Here is a 24,396-nt window from a genome sequence, read left to right as displayed (position 1 = left end):
TGCGCAGAACGTTTGTGTGACAGGGTCGCCGTCACACAAACGTTGAGAAGCACTGGTCTAGGTTCTCCTGCTCCAGCAGGGGGCTGGACTAGAAGACCTCTGAGTTCCCTTCAAACTCTTATCCTTCCTTCCTTCCTTCCTTCCTCCCTCCCTCCCTCCCTCCCTGATTGGACAGCCCCTTGTCTGAGATGGTCTAGGACAGTGGTTCTCCACCTCTGGGTCGGGACCCCATTTGGGGTCGAACGGCCATTTCACGGGGGTCGCCAAACAACGCCGTCCGCCATTTTTCCCCCCCCTTTTCCTTAGCTGTGCTCCTCCCTTTGATTCTATTGGCTTTTGAAAGCCCATCGAAGAGACTCTCTTGAATAGAGTCTAATTCTATTGGCTTTCCAAAGCCAATCGGAATTGTCCAGGCTGTCTCTGCCCTGCTGAGCCCGCCAAAAGTCCCACTCTGCAAACGGTGCTGCACCAGTTGAGTAGTCCTCGACTTACGACCGGCTGAGTAGTCCTCGACTTACAACCGGTTGGGGGTGGGGCATTAAAAAGGTTGAGAACCACTGGTCTAGGTTCTCTGCTCCAGCAGGGGGCTGGACTAGAAGACCTCTGAGTTCCCTTCAAACTCTTAGCCTTCCTTCCTCCCTCCCTCCCTCCCTTCCTGATTGGACAGCCCCTTGTCTGAGATGGTCTAGGACTCGTTCTCCCGCTCCCGCAGGGGGGCCTGCATGAGAAGATCTCCACGGTCCCTTCCAGCTTCTATTCTCTTCTGTAGAGTCTCTTCTGGGCTGGGATCCTCCGGGATCCTCCCTCTGCTTTCGGAGCCGCAACCAGCCACCGGTCCGCAACCCGGCTGCCCTGCCCCGGATCTCCCTTGCGTGCGAAGGATCGCCTCCCCCTGGCAAGAGATTCACCCGGGGACTTTCCCGGATGCGCCAAGCCTTTGCTGGGGCGGGGTGGGGGAAGGAAAGAGGGATCGAGTCCCGGCCAAGCTCCACCTTTCGGCTGGATCCACCGCTCAGCGGATAAAAACCAGCCCTCCCCCCCCCCGCCCTTCTCCAGGTCCGCAGTTCGGATCCGGCCACCCAGCCCGGGACGTCGCAGCCTTTCGCCTCCTCTTTCGCTCCGGGTCTTTGGGGTGTGTGTCTTTGTGTGTGTGCATGCGTGGGTGTGCTCTTTGCTCCGGGTCTTTGGGGTGTGTGGGGGGGGGGCTCCTCTTTGCTTGGGTCATTGGGGCTGTGTGTTTCTCTCTCTTTGGTGTGTGTGTGTGTGTGTGCTCCTCTTTGCTCCGGGTCTTTGATGTGTGTGTGTGTGTGTGTGTGTGTGTGTGTGTGCCGGCTCCTCTTTTCTCCTGGTCCTTGTGTGTGTGTGTGTGTGTGCCGGCTTCTCTTTGCTCCGGGTCTTTGGTGTGTGTGTGTGCTCCTCTTTGCTCCGCATCTTTGGTGTGTGTGTGTGGGGGGGGGTTCCTCTTTGCTTCGGGTCTTTGGGGTGTGTGTTTCTCTCTCTTTGGTGTGTGTGTGTCGGGTCCTTCTTGCCCCGGGTCTTTGGGGTGTGTGTTTCTCTCCCTTTGGGGTGTGTTTGTGTGCTTCTCTTTGCTCCGGGTCTTTGGTGTGTGTGTGTGTGGTCTCCTCTTTGCTCCGCATCTTTGGTGTGTGTGTGGGGGGGTTCCTCTTTGCTTCGGGTCTTTGGGGTGTGTGTTTCTCTTTGGTGTGTCTGTGTGTGTGTGTGTGTCGGGTCCTTCTTGACCCGGGTCTTTGGGGTGTGTGTTTCTCTCCCTTTGGGGTGTGTTTGTGGGCTCCTCTTTGCTCCGCGTCTTTGGGGGGTGTGTGTGTGGAGGGGTTCCTCTTTGGTTTGGGTCTTGGGGGGGGATGTTTCTCTCTTTGGTCTGTGTGTATGTGTGTGTGTGTGTGTCGGGTCCTCCTTGCTCCGGGTCTTTGGGGTGTGTGTGTGGGGGGGCTCCTCTTTCTTCCGGGTCTTTGGGGTGTGTCTTTCTTTTTAAGGTGTGTGTGTGTGCGCGCGCGCGCGCGCTCCTCTTTGCTCCGGGTCTTTGGGTGTGTGTGTGTGTGTGTGCGCGCGTGTGCCGGCTCCTCTTTGCTTCGCGGCTTTCGTGGGAGGTGTTTCTCTCTGTGGGTGTTTGTGTGCCCCATCTCTTGCTCCGGCCCCCACGCAGGCGGCGGTGAGGGGGTGCCTCCCCCGCCCTGCTTCTTTTTTGGGGAGGGGAGGGGGCGTGGAGGGGCTGTAGCTCTCCGGTGGACCCCACCCCGGAAGAGGAGTGGGGGGGGAGCCATCACCCGCAAGGGACCAGACCCGCAGGCTCCAGCAGGGGGGCTGGATGAGAAGATCTCCACGATCCCTTCCAGCTTCTATTCTATTCTGTAGACGCAGTGTCTCTCGACCTTCACCCTTTTAAGGCATGTGGACTTCAACTCCCAGAATTCCACAGCCAGCATTGCTGGCTGTGGAATTCTGGGAGTTGAAGTCCACATGCCTTAAAATGGTCAAGGTTGAGAAACACTGTTGTGTAGAGTCTTGTTCTAGGCTGGCATCCTCCGGGATCCTCCCTCTGCTTTCGGAGCCGCAACCCGCCACCGGTCCGCAATCCGGTTGCCCTGCCCCGGATCTCCCTTGCCTGCCAAGGATCGCAGGAGATCCCCCCCCCAGGGGACTTTCCCAGCTTCTGGGACGGGGGGGGGACTCCCTTGGGGAGGGGGGGGGAAAGAGGGAGGCGCTCAGGCCACCCCCCCCCATTCCTCGGCCGGCCCTGCGAGTCAGCAAGAGGGACTTCCACAGACCCTTTCCCCCCCCCAATCTCGGCACAAGAGACCCCCCCCCTTTCTCCCGGGGCTTCCTTGCGATCCAGAGGCAGAAACGCGCGCGGGGGGAGGGGGAAGCAGCAGAAGAAAAAAAGGGGGGAGGGCGATGCTTTCCTTCCTCCTCCTCCTCCTCTCCCTCTCCCTTTACTATTGATTTGCTACGGATCTGTAGGGATGGGGGGGGGTCTGTACATATGTTGTCCGTAGTACGTTGAGGTGCGCGTCGTGTCTGCGCTTCGCTTTGAGAGGGGGCAAGTAACGGTTCACTGTTGCTGTGTGCAGTAAAAAAAAAAAATGACAATAAAGGTTGTCTGATCTTCCTCCTCCCCCTCCCTTCTCTCCTTCCTCCTCCCCCCTTCCCCCTCCCTCCCCTCCTCCTCCTCTCCCCCCTCTCCCTCCATCCTCCTCCTTCCCCCTCCTCCCCTCCCTCCCCTTCTCCTTCTCTTCCTCCTCCTCTCCCTCCTCCCTCTTCCCCCTCCCTCCCTCTCCTCCATCCTCCTCCTCCCCTTCTCCCCCCTTCTCCTTCGTCCTCCCCTTCCTCTCCCTCCTCCCTCTTCCCCTCCCTCCCTCTCCTCCTTCCTCCTCCTCCTCTCCCTTCTGCCTCTTCCCCTCCCTCCCCCTCCTCCCCCTTCTCCCCCCTCCTCCTTTTCCCCCTTCCTCTTCCCCCTCCCCCGTCCTCTTTCCCCTTCTCCCCCTCCTCTTCTCCCTTCTCCTTCTTCGTCCTCCTCCCCTCCTCCCTCCCGCCTCCTTCCTCTCTTTTCGTCCTCCTCCCCTCCTCCCTCTTCCCCCTCCCTCCCTCTCTTCCTTCATGCTCCTCCCCTTCTCCCCTCCCTCCCCTCCCCCTTCTCCCCCTCCTCCCCTCCCTCCCCCTCCTCCTTCGTCCTCCTCCCCCTTCTCCCCCCTCCTCCATCTTTTCCCCCTTCCTCTTCCCCCTCCCCCCTCCTTCTTCGTCCTCTTCCCCCTTCTCCCCCCTCCTCCTCTCCCTCCTTCCCCCTTCTCCTTCTTCGTCCTCCTCCCCCTCCTCCTCTCCCTCCTCCCTCCCCTTCTCCGTCCTCCTCCCCCTTTTCCTTCATCCTCCCCCTCCTCCTCCTCCCCCTCCCTCCCCTTCTCCTTCCTCCTCTTCCTCCATCCTCCTCCGCCCCCCTCTTCTTCCCCTTGCTGCTCCTCCCCCTCCCCCTCCCCCTCCCGATGTCCTGGCCCCTCCCTCCAGGGGTTTTCCCACCTGCTTCTCCCTTCCTCTTCCTGGCAGACAGACGCCCCGCTTTCTCCAGCCAGGCAGGAAGCTGCAGCCGGAGGAGCCATGGCGGGCACCGTGGTGAAGGTGGACGGGACCGAGGTGAAGGTGGACGGGACCGAGGTGGCCGTGAAGGGTCCGGAGGGGACCACCATCAACATCACCCTCCGCCAGGAGTCCGGCCTGGCTTCCCTGTTCAGAGGGGTGGCGGCCCTGAGTCTCCGCAAAGCGGCGGCCAATGACGCCGGCGAGGCTCCCCGCGCCCCCCGCCCGGCCGGGGGGGAGCAGAAAGTCTTGGGGGTAAGGCCCGGGGAAGGGGCTGCAGGCCTGGGGGAGGGGGGAGGGGAGGGGGTGGCCCCGGAGGGAGGGAGGGAGGGGAATCGGCTCTTCCGTCCTGAGCACCAGGCTGGTTTGATGAGTTGGAGGGTCGAACCTCCAGAAAAGCAAATGATGGGGAAGCTAGGGAAGGGAGGAGTGTAGAAGAGAAGGGGAAAAGGAAAGAATCAAAGAGAGAGAGAGAAAGAAAGAGGAAGGAAGTAAGGAAGGAAGGAAGGAAGGAAGGAAGGAAGGAAGGAAAAAAGCCAGAAAGGAAAGAAGGAAAGAAAAAGAAAGAAGGGAAAGAGAAAGAAAGGAAAGAAGGGAAAGAATGAAGGAAAGAAGGAAGAGAAAGAAAAAAGAAAAGAGAAAGGAGGAAGGAAAGAGAAAGAAAAAAGAAAGAAACAAAGAAAGAAAAGAAAAAGAAAGGCGTGAAAGAGAAAGGAAGGAAGGAAAGAAGAGGGAGGGGAAGGAAGGAAGGAAACAAAGGAAAGAAAGAAGGAAAAAAGAAAAGGAAAAGAAGGAAGGGAAAGAATGAAGGAATAGAAAGAGAGGAAGAAAGGAAGAAAAGAGAAAAGGATGGAAGGAAAGAAAGAAACAAAGAAAGAAAAAGAAAGGGAAAGGGAAAGAAAGAAGGAAAGTAAGAAAGAGAGGAAAGGAAGAAAGAAAGTTAAGAGGGGAAGGAAGGAAAGAATGAAAAAAGAAGGGACAGAAAGAGAAGGAAAGAAGGAAGGAAGGAAACAAAAAAGGGAAAAAAGGAAAGAAAGAAAAGAAGAAAGGGAAAGAATGAGGCAATAGAAATAAAAATGAAGGAAGAAAAGAGAAAGGAAAAAAGAAAGAAAGAAGGGAAAGAAAGGAAGGGAAAGAAGGAAGGAAGGAAAAAAGAAAGAAAGAAAAAAGGGAAAGAAGGAAGAAAAGAAAGGAAGGATGGAAGGAAAGAAAGGGAAAAAGAAAGGAAAGAAAGAAGAAAAGGAAAGGGAAGGAAGGAAAGAAGGAAAGAGAAGGAAGGAAAGAAAGGGAAAGAAAAAGAAAGAAAAACAAGAAAGAAAGGAAAAAGAAGGAAGGAAAGAGAAAGAAAGAAAGAAAGAAAGAAAGAAAGAAAGAAAGAAAGAAAGAAAGAAAGAAGAAAGAAAAGGCGTGGACTTCCGCCTCTATTAAAATAAACATTGTAACATCAAACCTCAACCTTTTTTTTTTTTTTTTTAACTTTTGACCTACAAGTTATAAACCAGCCGTATAACTATAAACGGGCTGTCAACAAGAGGCTGGACCGCCCTCGGTCAGAAACAGTGTGTAGGTTCTCCTGCTTGGGTGGCAGGAGGGTGGGGGGGGCTGGACTAGATGACCCCCCGAGGTCCCATCCAACACTGATTCTGTAAGGGTCTCCTGTCTGGCCAGGGCGTTGGACTAGACGACCCCCCCCCCCCGAGGTCCCTTCCAACTCTTTGATTCTGCAAAGGTCTCCTGCTTGGGCGGCAGGAGAGGGGCTGAACTAGATGACCTCCAGAGTCCCCTCTATTCTGTTCTAAACCTTGACTAGAGTCAAGGAGGCACCAAGGGGCTGCTCCTCTCTCTCCGCTCCGGCCACAAAGGGAACCACGACCTCCCACCGGGGTCTCCAGCTAACCTCGCTTGGGGAGCGTCTGCCGGGTATCCGGGACCCCCCCTCCCGTTGCCCGCTGACGCTGCCTGGGGTCTCCCCCCTCTGTTCCCCCCCCCCAGGGAGCCCAGATCCTGCTCGGTGCTGTCTGCATCGGCCTCGGCCTGGCGCTGAGCATGGTTGCGCCCAACAGTGAGCTACCCTACTACTACAAGTGGTCAATCTATAACGGAGTCCCTTTCTGGATGGGCGGCCTGGTGAGTACTGGGGGGGGAGGGTGGAATGAGGGAGGGTCCCGCCCTTGGTCTCAGCTGGCAACCCCCCCCCAAGAAGCAGCAGGAGAGGATTCTGGGACGGGACAAAGATGGCAGGGCCCGGTCCGTTTGAGGGGGCTGGACTGCTGCCTTGCCGACATCCCCGGAAGTCAGTCCAGTGCACAGAAGTGGGCAGGGTAGAGTTCTGGGCTTGCTGAGTTGAGCGTTTGCTGTGTCGCGTGGGACACAAACGGGGCGGCCCGCGTGACGCTCGCTAGGCCCGTTTTTGCCCTGCGTGGTGCTGCCATTTTCACCTTGCGTGGCCGTGGCGCTGGCACAAGTCGGGGTGAGTGCACGCACACGGGCGCGCAGTGGCCTTCCCGCCCCATGGTCCGGACAGCCCGCGAGTGGGCCACAGCCTCTGGGTTGGGGACCCCTGATCTAGTGCTGCTAACGCAGTGGCCGAAAGGAGAAGCGGGCTGTTGCCATCACAAAAAGCAATATTGCTATTGGACAATGGGAAGACCCGATGGGGTGGGGGCGATTTTCAGTAAAATAGGATGTCCCAGGAGTCTCTTTTTCTGGAAATGCCAACTGGACTGTTGAGAGGCGGATGGGCGGGAGGCCCAGACAGACACCCTTCACCGATCTGCTTCCCTCTCCTCTACAGTTCATCCTCTCCGGCACCTTCTCGGTGGTGGGCGCACGACACGGCAGCTACTGGGTAAGTGGGGAAGGTCCCTGTCGCCGACCAGTCGCAAGGACCCTGGTGCCCATTCTCAGCCACTCCCTGCCTTGCCTCCTAGGTCCACCTGGCCACCTTCTTCAACCTGGGCAGCGTCGTGGCCGGCTCGGTGGCCTTCGTGCTGGGCTTGACGGAGTTCGCACCCCTCGCCTACGAACCCTACTTCGTTGAGCAACTCTGCAAGCACAGAGCGGAGGACCGGGGTTACCGCTCGTGGCAACCGACCACCAGACCTCCGTACGACGACGAGAGGGACCAAGAGCGGGCCACGGAGTGCCAGGAGGCTCTCTTGGGGTTCGTGGTGAGTGTTTGTTCGCCAGAGAGGGAGGCGGGCAGCGGCGCCTCTTAGAAGACGGCAATCCCAGGATGAGACCTTCGAAGTACGGGCCTCCCTCAGTCTGGCTGTCCTGAACGTCGGGCTGAAGGGCAAGGAGGGCTCACCTGTCCTCAGGCGGCTTCAGGTGTTCTGCCCCTGGGAGAAGGTACCCACTGGTCCTCACAGACGGGCGTTTCCCCCCTCCCACGCCCTCCTCCTGCCTCCCCACGGAGTCCCTGCCGGTGTGGGCAAAGCACGGGAGCCAGTGCCAGTGGGCTTTGATGGACTGGCTGCCTGCCGTGTCCACCTGCGCCCCTCTCCTGCTGAGTCGAGCCCCCCTCTTTCCCCAGCGCATGTGGAGCAGCACCCAGATCCTCCTGCTCATCGTGCACGTCGTCGCCCTGGCCACCGCCCTCTTCTGCTTCGGATACGGCCTGCGCCGCCTGTGCTGCTCCTGCTGGGTACGTGGAGGGAAGGGCGCAGAGCTCCCGGTCCCACTGGGCACAGCTAGGTCAGGCACTCTGGAGGGCGGCCACCCCCCCCCCAGGGAGTCCCTGGCTGTTGTCGCTCCGGGCACTCCAGAAAGAGTCGCCCTTCCTCGCTCAGCTTCCCGAGAAGAGATCTCGGGAAGATCTCCCCTGGGGTCACGTTCCCTCCGGAGCCAAGCTCTCTGATGTTTCTGGCTTGGCGGACCGACGGGTGGGAGAAGGTTCCATACAAACGGCCGGCAAGCGTGCGCGGGCAGCAGGGCCTCCGTTTGCATGAGCCCCTGCCGCTTTCAGTGGAGCGTTGCACGTGTCCTCGCCAGCTGTTTCCGCGCCCCCCGGTTGCCAACGAGTGGGTCGTGGCTCACCGGTTGCGGGAGGCCTGCTTTGGAGCGAATGGCGGGGTGGCGGCTCCACATAAACGGCCAGCAGGCGTGCGACGTGCAGCGGGGCCTCCGTTTGCCCGAGCGCCTACCGCTCACTTTCAGTGGAGCATGTGCGTGTCCTCGCCTGCTGCTCGCGCCTGTGTGCTCGTCAGCTGTTTCCGCCGCCCGGTTGCAAGCTAGTGGGTCGCGTGCCACTAGGTTGGGGACCCCTACTCTGGCGTGAATGGCGGGGGGGGGGCTTGCTGGCCACTGGCCAATGCCGGGGAAGCCACTGCAATCCTTTCTTTCCCGCAGGGGGGCTGGCAGGACTACGTGGCCCTGGGGGACCCAGACGACTCTCCTACGCCCGGGGATCCGGGCAAAGAGCAGAGCCCTGCCTGAGGGGCATGGAGGGAAGACCCCCTACCCCCGCTGGCCTTTGGCTCTTCCCCGGGACCAAATAGCAGCTGAAGCACTTCCCAGCAGCCGGTCCCGAAGTCAAGATACTCCGAAGTTACCCACCGCTTTTCACGCGAGCAGACTCCTCCTGCACACCCAGTGAATAAAAAAAAAGTAGCTTTTCTGGATTTTGAGCTCCTGTCTGTTTGGCGGCTGAGCCCAACGCCGGGCGGCCGCAGGGCGCCTGTGGGGCACGCGGAACAATGGGTGTCCCCCCGCTAATTAGCCGTGGGCATTGAGCAAAGTCTAATTGAGCAGGAGCCTTGAGCAAAACATACATTTAGGCAAGAAAAACCGACTGTGGAGGTGTAGTAGTAGAGGGGGTAGCTTGCTCAAGAGTAGCAACTGTGATAGGGGTCTCGGAGTCCTAGTAGACCATCCCTTAAATAGGAGCCAGCCGTGGGCTGCAGCTGCCAAATAAAGCCAACACAGAGCTAGGCTGCATTAACAGAGGGATAGAATCAGGATCACGTGAAAGGTTACTACCACTTTACAAGGCCTTGGTAAGGCCACGCTTGGACCACTCCATCCAGTTTTGGTCCCTGCGATGTCAAAAAGATGCTGAGGCTCTAGAAAGAGTGCAAAGAAGAGCAACAAAGAGGATTAGGGGACTGGAGGCTAAAACATACGAGGAACGGTTGCTGGAATTGGGTATGTCTAGTTTAACGAAGAGAAGGACAAGGGGGGACATGATAGCAGTATTCCAATACCTCAGGGGCTGCCCCAAAGAAGAGGCAGTCAAGCTATTCTCCAAAGCGCCGGAAGGCAGGACAAGAAGCAACGGATGGAAACTCATCAAGGAGAGAAGCAACCTGGAATTAAGGAGAAACTTCCTGACAGTGAGGACAATTAACCAGTGGAACTACCTGCCCCCAGAAGCGGTGAATGCTCCAACACTGGAGGTTTTTAAAGACTGGACAGCCATTTGTCAGAAATGGTCTAGGCCGGTGTCCTGCCTGAGCAGGGGGTTGGACTAGATGACGTCCAAGGTCCCTTCCGGCTCTGTGATTCTGTAATTGTGTATGGGTCTCCTGCTTGGACAGGGGGCTGGACTAGAGGACCTCCCAGCTCCCTTCCAGCTCTATCCTTCTGGAAGAGGCTTCTGCTCGAGCAGGGGGGTTGAACTAGATGATCTCCGAGGTCTCTTCCCACTTACTCTAATTAGCATTTAACATCCATCTATCCATAGCTGTCTATCCATATCGATCCATCCATCTATATCTACCTGTATCTCCGTCCGATCTATCATCTATCTATATTATCTATCACATATCTATCATCAGTATGTCCGTCCTATCTATCATCTATATCTGTATCTCCTATCTATCATCTATCTGTATTGTCCGTCCATCCTATCTATATTCTATTTACCTATCATCAGTATGTCCTATCTATCCATCCATCCATCTCTATCATCTATCTATATCAGTGTTTCTCAACCTTGACAATTTTAAGGCATGTGGACTTCAACTCCCAGAATTCCACAGCCAGCATTGAGAAACACTGATCTATATGTATCTATCTATCTACTATCAGTATGTCTGTCCTATCTATCCATCCATCTCTATCATCTATATCTGTATCTCCGTCCTATCTATCTATCTATCTATCTATCTATCTATCTATCTATCTATCTATCTATCTATCTATCTATCTATCTCTATCTCTATCATCCATCCATCAGTATGTCCCTCCTATCTATCCATCCATCTCTGTATTATCTATATCTGTATCTCCGCCCTATCTATCTATCTATCTATCTATCTATCAATGTCCGTCCTATCTATCCATCCATCTCTATCATCTATCTATATCTGTATCTCTGTCCTATCATCTATCTAATCTATCTGTATTGTCTGTCCATCCTATCTCTATGTATCTATCTATCTATATCTATCTATCTTCTATCATCTATCTATCATCTGTATTGTCTCTCCATCCTATATCTATCTATCTATTAGTATGTCCGTCCTATCTATCCATCCATCCATCTCTATCATATCTATATCTCTGCCTTATCTATCTATCTATCTATCTATCTATCTATCTATCTATCTATCTATCTATCTATCTATCTATCTATCTATCTATCTATCAGTATGTCCGTCCTATCTATCTGTCCATCTATCCATCCATCTCTATCATCTATATCTATCTCTGTCCTACCTATCATCCATCTATCTATCTATCTATCTATCTATCTATCTATCTATCTATCTATCTATCTATCTATCTATCTATCTATCTCTATCATCTAATCTATTCGTCCATTGATCCATCTATCAGGATGTCTATCCATCCATCCATCTATATCGATCAATCCTGTCTGTCTCTATCCATCCATCCATCCATCTTATCTATCCATCCATCCATCGTTTCCTCTCTTTCTCTCTCCCTCCTTCCCTCCCTCCCTCCGGGGTCCTACCCCCCTTCTACACACAAAAGCAAGCCAGGGGGAGTCAAGGAGGGGCTGAAGACCCCCCCCTCCCCATTTATTTGTTCACCGACTCATGGAACGTCCGTGCCGCCCTCCCAGCTGCACAGTCCTGTCCTCCTCCGGGGGAACGGTGTAGCCCCGCTTTGCCCTGGGGGGGGGGCGCATAGGTGGTGGTGGTGGTGGTGTCTGTGTGTGTGTGTGTGTGAGTGAGCGCCCCCTCTAGGCCGTCTTCTTCTTGACGTGGGCGCAGTCGTACTTGCCCCGCACGATACGGACTTTGACGCCGGGCAGGTCCTGCTTGCGCCCGCCCTCCACCAGGACGGCCATGTGCTCCTGCAGGTTGTGGCCTTCGCCGGGGATGAAGCAGACCAGCTCTCGGCCCGTGCTCAGGCGCACCAGGGCGCACTTGCGGTTGGCCGAGTTGGGCTTCTTGGGCTTGCGGATCAGCGTCTTCAGCACCACCCCCTTCAGCTGCGGGTGGCCCTCCAGCGGGCCTGGGGGGCGGGGGGGGCGCTTGGGCCGGCCCAGCCGGTGCATCTGGGCCAGGGTGGCCATCCAGCGGGTCCCTGCGGGGAGGGGGAGGAGAGAGAGGGGGGCTGCGTCAGAGGGGGAGGGCGGGCAGTTCCCCCCGGGACTCTCCCTGGCTGTTCCTGTACCTGGCTCCCCCCCTCCCTCCCCCTTATTCCCCCCCAACCCCCAAGGGGGCCCCCAAAGGCCAGGTCCCCCCAGGATGGTCCCCACACCCCAGGAGCCCCCCACCCCAAGTTCAGCCCACATTTCTAGTTCAGCCCGCCCCCCCAATGGCCCCAACCCCTCCCAGCTATCCCCCTCCAGGACCCTCCCCCAGGTCCCCAGCCCACCCCAAGCTCCGCCCACATTTCTAGCTCACCCCGCCCCTGCAGGACCCCCGATCCCCGCCAAATCCCTCCCCAGCTATCCCGCTCCCCAGGACCCCCCACCCTAAGCTGTGCCCACATTTCTACCTCACCCCGCCCTCCCAGACCCCCGATGCCCCCAAAATCCCCCCCAGCTATCCCCTCCCAGGACCCCCCGCCACCCTAAGCTCCGCCCACATGTCTAGCTCACCCCGCCCTCCCAGGACCCCCGATGCCCGCCAAATTCCCCCCCCAGCTATCCCCCTCCCCAGGATCCTGCCCTTCGCCCTAGGACCCCCCCACACTAAGCTCCGCCCACATGTCTAGCTCAACCCGCCCCCGCAGGACCCCCGATGCCCCCCAAATCCCCCCCAGCTATCCCCCTCCCCAGGACCCCCACCCACCCTAAGCTCCGCCCACATTCCTAGCTCACCCCGCCCTCCCAGGACCCCCGATGCCCCCCAAATCCCTCCCCCAGCTATCCCCCCCAGGACCCCCACCCACCCTAAGCTCCGCCCACATGTCTAGCTCACCCCGCCCTCCCAGGACCCCTGAGCCCTCCCAAATCCCTCCCAGCTATCCCCCTCCCCAGGACCCCCCACTCTAAGCTCCGCCCACATTTCTACTTCACCCCGCCCTCCCAGACCCCCGATGCCCCCCAACCCCCCCCCCAGCTATCTCCTGCCCAGGACCCCCACCCACCCTAAGCTCCGCCCACATTTCTAGCTCACCCCGCCCTCCCAGACCCCCGATGCCCCCAAAATCCCCCCCAGCTATCCCCTCCCAAGGACCCCCACCCACCCTAAGCTCCGCCCACATGACTAGCTCACCCCGCCCTCCCAGGATCCCTGAGCCCTCCCAAATCCCTCCCCAGCTATCCCCCTCCCAGGACCCCCCACTCTAAGCTCCGCCCACATTTCTAGGTCACCCCGCCCTCCCAGACCCCCGATGCCCCCCCAAACCGCCCCCCCCCCCAGCTATCTCCTGCCCAGGACCCCCGCCCACCCTAAGCTCCGCCCACATTTCTACCTCACCCCGCCCTCCCAGGACCCCCGATGCCCCCCAAATCGCCCTCCCCTGATCCCCCCCACCTTAAGCTCCGCCCACTCTCCCAGGTTACCCCTCCCTCCCATATCCTTCCCCCCCCAGGAGGACCCCCAAGCCCCCGGATTTTCTCCCTGCCCCCCCCGGACCCTCCCCATTTCCCCCCCCCACCCTCAGGACACCCCCCACCCCCAATTGTCCCCCCCCCGACCAGGCGCCCTCCAGGACTCCCCCCCCCTTCCCTCCCCACCTCGTCCCAGGAAGAGCCCGGCAGCCGCCATCTGGCCCAGCGAGCAGACAAGTCGCGGAGGGGGAACTGGCTAGCGCGTCGCCGGAAGCTAGGGTGGGGGCGGCGGAAGTGGGCGCCTGGACCCGGGCGCCCTCGGCGGGCCTGCGAGGAAGAGCGGCTTCCGGCCGCTCCGGCCGCGCGTCTCGCTGGTGGCGCCCGGTTGTTCGGTTTTTTTTTTTTTTTTAAAAAAAAAACACAATAAAATATAGGTTTAAAAAAGCAGAAGAAGAAGTTTTCCTGAAGAGATTGGACCGCCATTCGTCTGCAATGGTCGAGGCTCTCCAGCCTGAGCGGGGGGGGGGGGGGTTGGACTAGATGACCTCCAAGGTCTCTTCCAACACTGTGATTCTGGAAGGGGTTCTCCCGCTTGAGCAGGGGGCTGGACTAGATGACCTCCGGGGTCCCTTCCAGCCCTGTTGTTCTATGATTCCGTAAGGGTCCCCAGCTTGAGCAGGGGGTCGGACTAGATGATCTCCAAGGTCCCTTCCGACTCTGTCATTCTGTAAGGGTCTCCTGCTTGGGCTGGAGGCTGGATTGGATGACCTCCGGGGTCCCTTTCGTGCTTGTGTAAGGGTTTCCTGCTTGAGCTGGGGGTTGGACTAGATGACCTCCAAGGTCTCTCCCAACACTGTGATTCTGGAAGGGGTTTTCTCCCGCTTGAGCAGGGGGCTGGACGAGAGGACCTCCGAGGTCCCTTCCAGCTCTGTCCTCCTGGAAGGGGTCTCCTGCTTGAGCAGGGGGCTGGACTAAATGACCTCGGAGGTCCCTTCCAACTCTAGGATTCTGTAATTCTGCAACCGTTTGATGTTTGAGTTGGGGTTGGACTAGATGACCTCTCAGGTCCCTTCCAGCTCTGTCATTCCGTAAGGATCTCCTGCTCGAGCAGGGGGCTGGACTAGATGACCTCCAAGGTCCCTTCCAGCTCTACCCTGATCGACTGGTTTTTCGTTGTGCAAGAAAGAGACATGATAGCAGTTATTCCAGAATTTGGGGGGGCTGCCCCAAAGAAGAGGAGGGGGTCACGTTATTCTCCAAAGCTCCGTCCTTCTGGAAGGGGGTCTCCCGCTTGAGCAAGGGGGCTGGACTAGAGGACCTCCAATATCCCTCCCTGCTCCATCCTTCTGGAAGGGGGTCTCCCGCTTGAGCAAGGGGGCTGGACTAGAGGACCTCCAATATCCCTCCCTGCTCCATCCTTCTGGAAGGGGCTCTCCCGCTTGAGCAGTGGGCTGGACTAGATGACCTCCAAAATCCCTCCCAGCTCCATCCTTCTGGAAGGGGGTCTCCTTCTGAGCAGTGGGCTGGACTAGATGACCTCCACGATCCCTCCCAGCTCCGTCCTTCTGGAAGGGGGTTCTCCCGCTCGAGCAAGGGGGCTGGACTAGAGGACCTCCGAGGTCCCTTCCAGCTGTGTGATTCCATCTTTGCGCGCTGCCCGATCATCGCTCGGTCCGGGAAGACCCCCGGGGTGGGGGAGCCCGTTTTGGGGTCCTTTCCCCCCCACAACCCGGACTAGTCCCCTCCCCAGCTAGGACTCCCTCCCCCATCCTCCCCTCCCTCCTTCTCCTGGCTCCGTTTAAGGACCAGCTCTTCCCCCCCCCCCGCCCTTCCTTCGCTCCCTCCCCGCTTTGGGAGCCGGAGACCCCGGAATGGAGGGTTGGGGGTGCGCCAAGCGGGGAGGGTTCGTGGGAGGGGGCTCGGCCAGGGGGTGGGCGAGGGGTGGGCGGAGCCCCCGCGGGGGCTGTCGGGAGTCGTAGTCCTCCTCCTCCTCCTCCCTCCCCAACAAAGGCGAGGCGAGGCCCCCCCGTTCTCTCTGTGCGCCCTGGGCGCACGGGTCTTTTCTCCCCACCCCGGGGGGGGTCTTCGTTGCGCCCCCTTTTTCTCCTCGGAGCGGCCGGCCAGGTAGGTCTCTCGGGCGGGGGAGGGGGAGGCGAAGGCTCCTTGCCAGGGGTGGGGGGTCGCCGCCCCCCCACCTCCTTGCCCCCCCCCGCAGGCGGCCTCCCCACCCCGGAGCCCCCCTTCCCCCCCGGAGATGGATGTTGGAGAGCTCCGATGGACATCTGAAGCGGCGCCCCCACCCCAAAGAAAGCCTCAAGGGGCGCCTGTTCCTTACCTGGTCGGCCAGGTAAGTGCCCCCCCCTTCCTCCGAGGGGGAGGGCCAGGTAAGTGCCCCCTCCCACTCCTCCTAGGGGGCCGGCCAGGTAAGAATCGCTGGTGGAGAAGGAGGGGAAGGAAAAGGCTCCTTGCAAAAGGGGAGGGGGGGGGCGCTGCCTTCCCATCTACCTGCTGCCCCCCCCACCTACTTGCCCTCCCGACCCCGAAGACCCCCCACCCCACCCCACCCTAGAACTGGTTGTTGGGAGAGCTCCGCTGGAGGGGCCTGCGGGACATCTGAAGGGTCGCCCCCCCCACCCCCAAAAAATAGCCGCTGGCGAAGCCGCCTACTTCGAAGGGTGCCTGATCCTCCCGCTTTCTCACCCCCCCCCCACCGACGCCTGCAGGGTCCACTCGCCCCCTTCGCAGCCTCGGTGTCCCCCCCCCCTCTACCTGCTGTGGCTAAGCCAAGGTGGTCGCATCCCAGAGGGCTTCGCGAGAAGAGAGGTGTGGGGGGGTCTCTCGGACTGGGCTGGCAGAGTTAGCTCTATTCTGATAGATGAGAGAGAGAGGGGGGGGGATAGATAGATAGATAGATAGATAGATAGATAGATAGATAGATAGGGAGGGATAGATAGATGGATGGATGGATAGATAGATAGATAGATAGGGAGGGATAGATAGATAGATAGATGGATGGATGGATGGATGGATAGATAGATAGATAGATAGATAGATAGATAGATATAGATAGAGAGATGATAGAGAGATGATAGATAGATAGATAGATAGATAGATAGATAGATAGATAGATAGAGAGATGGTAGATAGATGATAGACATAGATGATAGATGATAGAGATATAGATGATAGATAGATAGACAGATGATAGATAGATGATAGATATAGAATCTATATCTATCATCTATCATCTATCTATCATCTATATTATAGATGATACATAGATGATAGATAGAGATAGATACATGATAGATAGAGATATAGATAATAGACGATAGATGGATGATAGATAGAGATGATAGATAGATGTAGATGATAGTTTATAGATAGATGATAGATGATAGATAAATGATAGATGATAGATAGATGATAGAGATATAAATAGATAGATGATAGATAGATATAGATGATATAGATATAGGTAGATGATAGATAGATAGATGATAGAGATAGAGATAATAGATAGATGATAGATAGATAATGATAGATATAGATGATAGATAGATGATGGATAGATGATAGATAGATGATAGATCAGTGGTTCTCAACCTGTGGGGTCGGGACCCCTTTTGGGGTCAAACGACCATTTCACAGGGGTCGCCAAACGATGCAGTCTGCCATTTTTTCCCCCTTTTCCTTAGCTGTGCTCCTCCCTTTTATTCTATTGGCTTTTGAAAGCCAATAGAAGAGACTCTCTTGAATAGAGTCTAATTCTATTGGCTTTCCAAAGCCCATAGGAATTGTCCAGGCTCTCTCTGCCCTGCTGAGCCCACCAAAAGTCCCATTCTGCAAACGGTGCTGCACCACTTGAGTAGTCCTCGACTTACGACTGGTTGAGTAGTCCTCGACTTACAACCGGTTGGGGGTCGCAGCATTAAAAAGGTTGAGAACCAGTGTGATAGATAGATGATAGATGATAGAGATAGATAATGATAGATAGATGATAGATAGATGATATACATGATAGATAGATAGATAGATAGATAGATAGATAGATAGATAGATAGATAGATAGATAGATAGAGATAGATAGATAGATAGATAGATAGATAGATAGATAGATAGATAGATAGATAGATAGAAATGGTCCAGGGCAGGGGTAGGCAACCTTGGCCCTTTCATGACTTGGGGACTTCAACATCCAGAATTCCTGAACCAGCCATGCTGGCTCAGGAGTTCTGGGAGTTAAAGTCCACGAGTCATCAAAGAGCCAAGGTTCCCCCCCACCCCCTGGTCTAGGGATCTCCTGCTGAAGCAGGGGGTTGGACTAGATGACCTTCCAGACCCCTTCCAACTCTGTTACTCTATGATTCTGTAAGCGTGTCCTGCTGGAGCAGGGGGTTGGACTAGATGACCTCCGAGGTCCCTTCCAGCTCTATTCTGATCGATTGACTGACGGGAGAAGGGAGGGGCATCTAAGAAGCCCTGAAGGCTACTTGAGTTTTCCCCCCTCAAACGAATGGCAAGGAGGAGAATGTCAACTAGACCTTGAATTCTGGCCACAAGTGAGCCCAAAAATTTCTGTTGCTAAGCAAGACATCTGTCAAGTCAGTTTTGCCCCATTTTACGACCTTTTTTGCCACTGTTGTTCAGTGAATCCATCGCAGTAATCAAATGAGTCACCAGGTCATTATGGGAATCCGGCTTCCCCATTTTGACTTTGCTTGCCGGAAGGTCACGTGACCCCGGGACGCTGCGACCGTCACAAATGTGAGCCGGTTGCCAAGTGCCTAAATTTTGCTCACGCGACTGTAGAGATGCTGAACGGTCGGAAGTGTGAAAAACGGTCTTCAGTCCCGTTTTTCGGTGCTGTGGGAATTTCGAACGGTCGCTAAACGAACGTTTGTCGATCGAGGCTTATCGGCGATGTGGGTATTGCCCTTTAATCCTGAAACACAAATATTCTCTTCTCGCTGACATTCCGACTTGCCAGCCAAACATCCCAGGTTTTGTGGGGGTCCGGGGAAAAGATGGGGACCCTCTCCTCGTTTCTCTCTCTGTGTGTGTGTGTGTGTGGGGTCTTCATTTTCCTTCATTTATGCCATCTCTCCTGCCCCAGACAGGATTCGTTAATGTGACCCTTTTTGGTCAGAGAAGAGAGACGAGAAAATGGAGACCCCGTGGGCGAGACCCAAACTTGCCAATCCAGGTGAGATTATCTTTCGGGGGGTCTTCGGAATTGGGGTGATCCAGATGAGGAAGGGTACTGAGCTGGTGGGAAGGGGAGAGCATCTGACAGACTCTCCGAAAGGCAAACGCACGACCGGGATGGAAGCCCCTCCTGGCTGGATTGCAAATTGTTAGCCTCGCCTGTCCTCGACGTACAGCCACGACTGAGCCCGACATTTACCTTGGTACGTGAAGCCCTGAGTTTTGCCCCTTTGAGTTTTGCCACCGTTGTTAAGCAAATCCCTGCAGTTATTAAGTTAGTAACCCGGTGGTTAAGCGAATCCAGTTTCCCCGTCGACTTTGCTCGTCTGAAAGTCGCAAAAGGGGAATCGTGTGATCTCCGCGATGCTGTGACCCTCATAAATACGAGGGTCCGAGTTTCGATCCTGTGATCGTGGGGATGGTGCGACCGCCGCAAGAGTGAAGAATGGTCCCCAGTCGCATTTTTCGGTTCACAAAACGAACCGTTGAAAAGTCGAGGACCGTTTGCATCTCCCTGATAGGTCTTTTGCTCACTGGTCCGCGGCGCCCCTGAGTGGAACGGTCCCCTCTGGCGGATAGCAGAAACCCCTTCCCCTTCCTGGGATCCCTGGGGGGGGGGTCTCTTTGGAATGATCAGCGGGCAAGCCTCCCTGTAGAGTAGGGGTGTCAAAACTGTCGGCCCGTGGGCCGGACGCATCATGAGGAAACCGTGCCCATCCCATTGCTGCCACGGCGCACGATGTTACGTGACGTCGCGCAAGTTTGACATGTCTGCTGTAGAGGGAGGAGGTCTGTGCCCCTCCCGTCTCCCTTGTAATATATATGTGTGTGTATATGGGATGGCGGGGGGGGGTCTTCCTGCCTGTGTGCGAGCAGCCTTTTGTTCCGGAGGTGTCATGAGACCCCTCTTCGGGCGCCACATTGTGCCGCCGTTCCCCTTCCTTTCCCCTTGGTAGAGATTGAGTTTTTACTGAGTCTTTTTAGAGGAGGGGGCTTCCTACTCTGGCAGACCCTCCTTTGTATTCGGGCAGACACCCCCAGCCCCGATGTGCTCGGGGGGGGGTAGAGGTGTAAATGAGGAGGGGTCCCGGCTGCCTGGCAAGAGGTGGGAGACTTCTTACTCCTGATTGTCCAGCGGTATCAAAGTCCCGTTTCCGTGTTTTGCTGGGGGCTGGTTGGGTCTCGGCCTCCCAACCTTCGGGGTGGGGTAACGAGGGTCCTAACTGTGCCCCCCCTTGCCTTGACTATGGCCCCCTCCCTCCAGGGTCCGAAGTGGCAGTGAAGGAGGAGCCGGTGGAGGAGTTGCGCATTGGCCGTCCCCGAGACCTGGCCGAGGGAGAGGCGTTATTGCCTTCAGGTAAGGCCGGACAGTGAAAGCAATTAACCCGTGGAACAGCTTGCCACCAGAAGACGCAGGCACTCCAGTACTGGAGGTCTTCACGAAAAGATCGGACGGCCATTGGTCTGGAATGGTGTAAGTTCTCCTGCTCGAGCAGGGGGGGTTGGACTAGATGACCTCTGAGGTCCCTTCCAACTCTGTAATTTGGGAAGGGTCTCTTGCTTGAGTAGGGGGTTCGACTAGATGACCTCTAAGATCCCTTCCACCTCTGTGAGTCTCCCATTCTGGATCATATAGGAGAGCCTCACAGAATCGTAGAATCACAGTGCTGGAAGGGATCTGAGAGGTCATCTAGCCAAACCCCTTACTCAAAGCAAGAGACCCTTCCCAAATTACAGAATCGGAGAGCTGGAAGGGACCTCGGAGGTCATCTAGCCCAACTTCCTCCCTGAGCAGGAGACCCTTATAAAATAGCAGAATTGGAGGGGTTTTTAGAGGTCATCTAGTCAAACCTCATAAGAAAGAGACCCTTCCAGAATGATAGAATGACAGAGATGGCAGGTACCTCGAAGATCATCTAGTCCAACCCCCTGCTCAAGCAGGAGACCCTTACAGAATCCTAGAATGACAGAGCTGGAAGGGACTTCAGAGGTCATCTAGTCCAACCACCTGTTCAAGCAGGAGACCCTTACAGAATCCTAGAATGACAGAGCTGGAAGGGACCTCGGAGGTCATCTAGTCCAACCCCCTGCTCAAGGAGGAGACTCTTACAGAATCATAGAATAACAAAGCTAGAATGGGACCTCGGAGGTCTTCTAGTCCAGCCCCCTGCTCAAGCAGGAGACCCAATGCGATTTCTGATCCATTGCTGTCCAATCTCTCCTTGCAAGCCGTCTTGTATGGGGCGCAGGAAGGGGGTTCACGAAAGACCCCAGACGGGGACCCCGAGGCTTGCTCCAGGCGTGGTCCCCACCCTCGGGGGAAGCCCGGCGCTTGCCTCCGAGGGGAAGCTGCAATCGCACCGTGGTGCATTTGGTTCCAGGGATCCGGCCAGAGGTGGTGATCAAGGAGGACTCAGGGGATCCGTCGTACCGTGCGGGTCTCCGGGAAGAGAGCGACGAGGATGCCAGCAACGATTCCTGTGAGTTGGCCGGTCTCGGAGCTTGGTGTGGCTGGGGGGGGGGAGGTGGTGGTCTTTTCCCCAGTGGGACTACAATCCCATCGTCCCCTCCTCTAGTGACTCAGCTTTCTATCCCCATCCCCAGCTGACACCAAACCTGACGTTATTGTGAAGATGGAACCAGAGGAGGAGGGGGAGGGGGTCTTTGGCTGCTCCCATCCTCCTAAGCCTGACCCCCTGGGTGAGTTTGACCCGCTTTTGGCCACCCAGCACAGGTCTTGTGAGTTGCCTTTACTCTGTAAGTAGTTACACCTTGTCCTCGACTTACGTCACCCGGCTAATTCTTCTCTCTTCTCTGCCAGCCGGCTGCTTGGAGCCGAGTCCCAATGTACCGTGGGGACAGCCGAGCCAGGAGCCATGTGGAAAGCGTGTGGAAAGCGCTCTTTCCCGGGACTGCCCCAAGATGAAACGCAGCGGGGTTCAGGACGCGTCCCCACCACCCGCCTCCGATCCCGGACGATCCCCCGGTGCTGTGGAAAAGCCGACCGGCATCGTCTCCGGCGTGACCGAGGCCTACCACTGCCCCAAGCGGCCCTTCGCCTGCAGCGTGTGCGGGAAGCGCTTCCCGCACCGCGGCAACCTGGCGACCCACCTGCGGGTCCACACGGGGGAGAGGCCCTTCCCCTGCGCCGCGTGCGGGAAGCGCTTCAGCCAGAAGGGGGACCTGATACGCCACCTGCGGCTCCACACGGGGGAGAAGCCCTTCGCCTGCCCCGTCTGCGGCAAGAGCTTCTGCTCCAAGCAGACCTTCGTCTTCCACCAGCGCACCCACACCGGCGAGAGGCCCTTCTCCTGCCCCGAGTGCGGGAAGGGCTTCAGCCACAAGGCCAACTTCCTCACCCACCAGAAGAGCCACCGGGGCGAGCGGCCGTTCGTCTGCGGCGCGTGCGGCAAGGGCTTCTGCGCCCGGAAGACCTTCCTCCTCCACCAGAAGATCCACGGGGGCGAGCGGCCCTTCGCCTGCCCCGACTGCGGGAAGAGCTTCAGCCGGAACGGGGACCTGACCCGCCACCGGCGCATCCACACCGGCGAGCGGCCCTTCTCCTGCGCCGACTGTGGGAAGAGCTTCAGCCACAATGGGGAACTTATCAAGCACCGACGCATCCACACGGGTGAGAAGCCCTTCTCCTGCCCCGAGTGCGGGAAGAGCTTCAACCGCAAGGGTACCCTGGTCACCCACCAGCGCATCCACACCGGCGAGCGGCCCTTTGCCTGCGGCGCGTGCGGCAAGACCTTCAACCTGAAGACCACCCTGATGAAGCATCGGCGGATCCACACCGGCGAGCGGCCCTTCGCCTGCCTGGAGTGTGGGAAGAGCTTCAAGTACAAGGGGAACCTGCGGACCCACCAGCTGACGCACACGGTGCAACGGGTGTATCCGTGCACCGAGTGCGGCCTCGTCTTCGGCCAGCGGAAGCAGCTGAAGGGGCACCAGGCGGCTCACGCGGGGGACCGCCTGCGGCCCTGCCACGGGGAGGACGGCAAGGACGGGAACCCCTTCCTCCCGGTGCACCCCCTCCTCCTCTCCTGCGCCCCGCTTCCCGTGCCTCTGGAGACCCTGACCAAGTTCAAGCCGGAAGCCGGCTGCCAAGGCCTTGGACTTCGGGACCCTGACCTTTAAACTTGCTCGAGGGGGGGGAAGGAAGTCTTTTCGTTTCTCTGCGGGACGTCGTTGTTTGCGGCGAACATGGCAGCAACCTGGAGAGAGACCGGCAGAGGAAGGACGCCGACATGGATGTTCGGGCGTAATCTGGCAGCCCCATCCACCAAGGAGGAGACCAAGGCCAGTCCAGGCTGGACGGTCTCCAAATTCTTAGCTTAGCAAACCGGGCGCTTCCTAGGGCAGGCGTCCCCACCTTTTGGACGCCAGGGACCGCTACCGCGGAGAGAGGTTTTCCCGCAGACCGGAGGACGCGCCGTTTCGCCCGCTGCCTTCGTCCCGCGGACGGGGCTTTGCTTGTTTGTGCGGACCGGTTGCTGGCGTGCCGCGGCCCGCTACCGGTCCACGGGATGGTCGTAAAGGAGGGAGTAGGTGACTTCCCCTCCCAGGGTGCACCTGGTCAGCCAGCCAAAGGCAATAAAGCTGGGTGATTCAAGAGGAAACGGCTGGCCGTAGTCTTTTGGGGGGAGGGGGAGGGTGAGGAGGAGGAGGAGGAGGTGACAGTTCCACGGGGGGGGGGTTCCTGTGACCGGTGGGAGGGGCAGAAGCCGACATTATATCTGGAAAGAGGAAGGACCCAACTGACTAGGATTGGGCTAGTTAGTCAAAGGAGTCCCAAACCATCAAGGCTTGGCAGGCCTGGGGGGGGGGAAGGGGGGCAGAGGAAGCGGGCCATGTGAGGGGTGGGCTGAGTGAGTGACTGACTGATTGATTGCCTGTCTGATTGATTGTTTGACTGACTGATTGATTGATTGATTGGTTAACTGACTGGCTGGGTGGCTGACTGACTGATTGATTGACTGATTGATTAACTGATAATGACTGACTGATTTATTAACTGATTGATTGGCTGGCTGATTGATTGATTGATTAATTAACTGATTGGCTGGATGGATGGCATTGATTGATTGATTGGCTGGCTGGCTGGCTGACTGACTGATAGATTGATTAACTGACTGATTGACTGCCTGCCTGCCTGATTGATTAATTGACTAATTCACTGACTGACTGATTGGCTGGCTGGCTGGCTGACTGATTGATTAATTGATTGATTAATTAACTGACTGATTGCCTGATTGATTGGCTGGCTGGCTGATTGATTGATTGATTGACTGATTGATTAACTGACTGGCTGGGTGGCTGACTGATTAATTTATTGATTGATTGGCTGGCTGGCTGGCTGGCTGATTGATTGATTGATTGATTCATTAACTGATTGGCTGGCTGGATGACATTGATTGATTGATTGGCTGGCTGGCTGGGTGACTGATAGATTGATTGATTGCCTGCCTGCCTGCCTGCCTGATTGATTAATTGACTAATTCACTGACTGATTGGCTGGCTGGCTGACTGACTGATTAGTTGATTGATTAATTAATTGACTGACTGATTGCCTGCCTGATTGATTGATTGGCTGTCTGGCTGATTGATTGATTGACTGACTGATTGATTAACTGACTGACTGGCTGATTGATTGATTGGCTGGCTGGCTGGGTGACTGATAGATTGATTGATTGCCTGCCTGCCTGCCTGCCTGATTGATTAATTGACTAATTCACTGACTGATTGGCTGGCTGGCTGACTGACTGATTAGTTGATTGATTAATTAATTGACTGACTGATTGCCTGCCTGATTGATTGATTGGCTGTCTGGCTGATTGATTGATTGACTGACTGATTGATTAACTGACTGACTGGCTGATTGATTGATTGATTGATTCATTGATTGGCTGGCTGGATGACATTGATTGATTGATTGGCTGGCTGGCTGGATAGTAATAGTAGTAAAGTTGGAAGGGACCTTGGAGGTCATCTAGTCCAACCCCCTGCTCAGGCAGGAAACCCTATGCCATTTCGGACAAATGGCTGTCCAGTCTCTACTTAAAAACTTCCAATGTTGGAGCATTTACTGCTTCTGGAGGCAGGTGGTTCCACTGGTTAATTGTTCTCACTATCAGGAAGTTTCTCCTTAGTTCTAGGTTGCTTCTCTCCTTGCTTAGTTTCCACCC

The 24,396-nt window shown here is 56.5% G+C and overlaps 3 protein-coding genes across 9 annotated transcripts; 2 read left to right on the top strand and 1 right to left on the bottom strand.

Moving 5' to 3' along the window:
• Window positions 1-987: 987 nt before the first annotated feature.
• On the top strand, window positions 988-8,708 carry LOC120320274. 3 transcript variants are annotated; one of them, XM_039369857.1, is made up of 7 exons: window positions 988-1,132; window positions 4,018-4,341; window positions 6,079-6,213; window positions 6,881-6,934; window positions 7,017-7,256; window positions 7,622-7,732; window positions 8,437-8,708. In XM_039369857.1, exons 2-7 carry the CDS (start codon window positions 4,108-4,110, stop codon window positions 8,521-8,523), a joined length of 861 nt encoding a protein of 286 aa, XP_039225791.1. In that variant the 5' UTR covers window positions 988-1,132; window positions 4,018-4,107; the 3' UTR covers window positions 8,524-8,708. The 3 variants fall into 3 exon arrangements, with proteins under 3 accessions (XP_039225791.1, XP_039225792.1, XP_039225793.1); XM_039369858.1 differs by having other exon boundaries at window positions 989-1,132; window positions 4,057-4,341; XM_039369859.1 differs by having other exon boundaries at window positions 1,006-1,132; window positions 4,061-4,341.
• Window positions 8,709-11,075: 2,367 nt separating this feature from the next.
• On the bottom strand, window positions 11,076-13,285 carry LOC120320270 (28S ribosomal protein S12, mitochondrial-like). Its single transcript, XM_039369850.1, has 2 exons — window positions 13,187-13,285; window positions 11,076-11,583 (listed from the first exon to the last, which is right to left on the bottom strand). The coding sequence occupies exons 1-2, from the start codon at window positions 13,215-13,217 to the stop codon at window positions 11,237-11,239; spliced, it is 378 nt and encodes a 125-aa protein (XP_039225784.1). The 5' UTR covers window positions 13,218-13,285; the 3' UTR covers window positions 11,076-11,236.
• A 1,686-nt stretch (window positions 13,286-14,971) lies between these two features.
• On the top strand, window positions 14,972-22,830 carry LOC120320283 (zinc finger protein OZF-like). 5 transcript variants are annotated; one of them, XM_039369880.1, is made up of 6 exons: window positions 14,972-15,124; window positions 18,117-18,206; window positions 19,473-19,565; window positions 20,590-20,688; window positions 20,813-20,908; window positions 21,030-22,830. In XM_039369880.1, exons 2-6 carry the CDS (start codon window positions 18,167-18,169, stop codon window positions 22,346-22,348), a joined length of 1,647 nt encoding a protein of 548 aa, XP_039225814.1. In that variant the 5' UTR covers window positions 14,972-15,124; window positions 18,117-18,166; the 3' UTR covers window positions 22,349-22,830. The 5 variants fall into 5 exon arrangements, with proteins under 5 accessions (XP_039225814.1, XP_039225809.1, XP_039225812.1 ...); XM_039369875.1 differs by having other exon boundaries at window positions 20,813-20,947; XM_039369878.1 differs by having other exon boundaries at window positions 14,982-15,124; window positions 18,121-18,206; window positions 20,813-20,947.
• Window positions 22,831-24,396: the final 1,566 nt, after the last annotated feature.

This window comes from Crotalus tigris, unplaced genomic scaffold (genome assembly GCF_016545835.1).
Source record: "Crotalus tigris isolate CLP2741 ecotype Arizona unplaced genomic scaffold, ASM1654583v1 scf7180000021287.315228, whole genome shotgun sequence".
In the NCBI taxonomy this organism is placed as follows: domain Eukaryota; kingdom Metazoa; phylum Chordata; class Lepidosauria; order Squamata; family Viperidae; genus Crotalus; species Crotalus tigris.
This window is presented reverse-complemented; position numbering and strand designations above follow the sequence as displayed.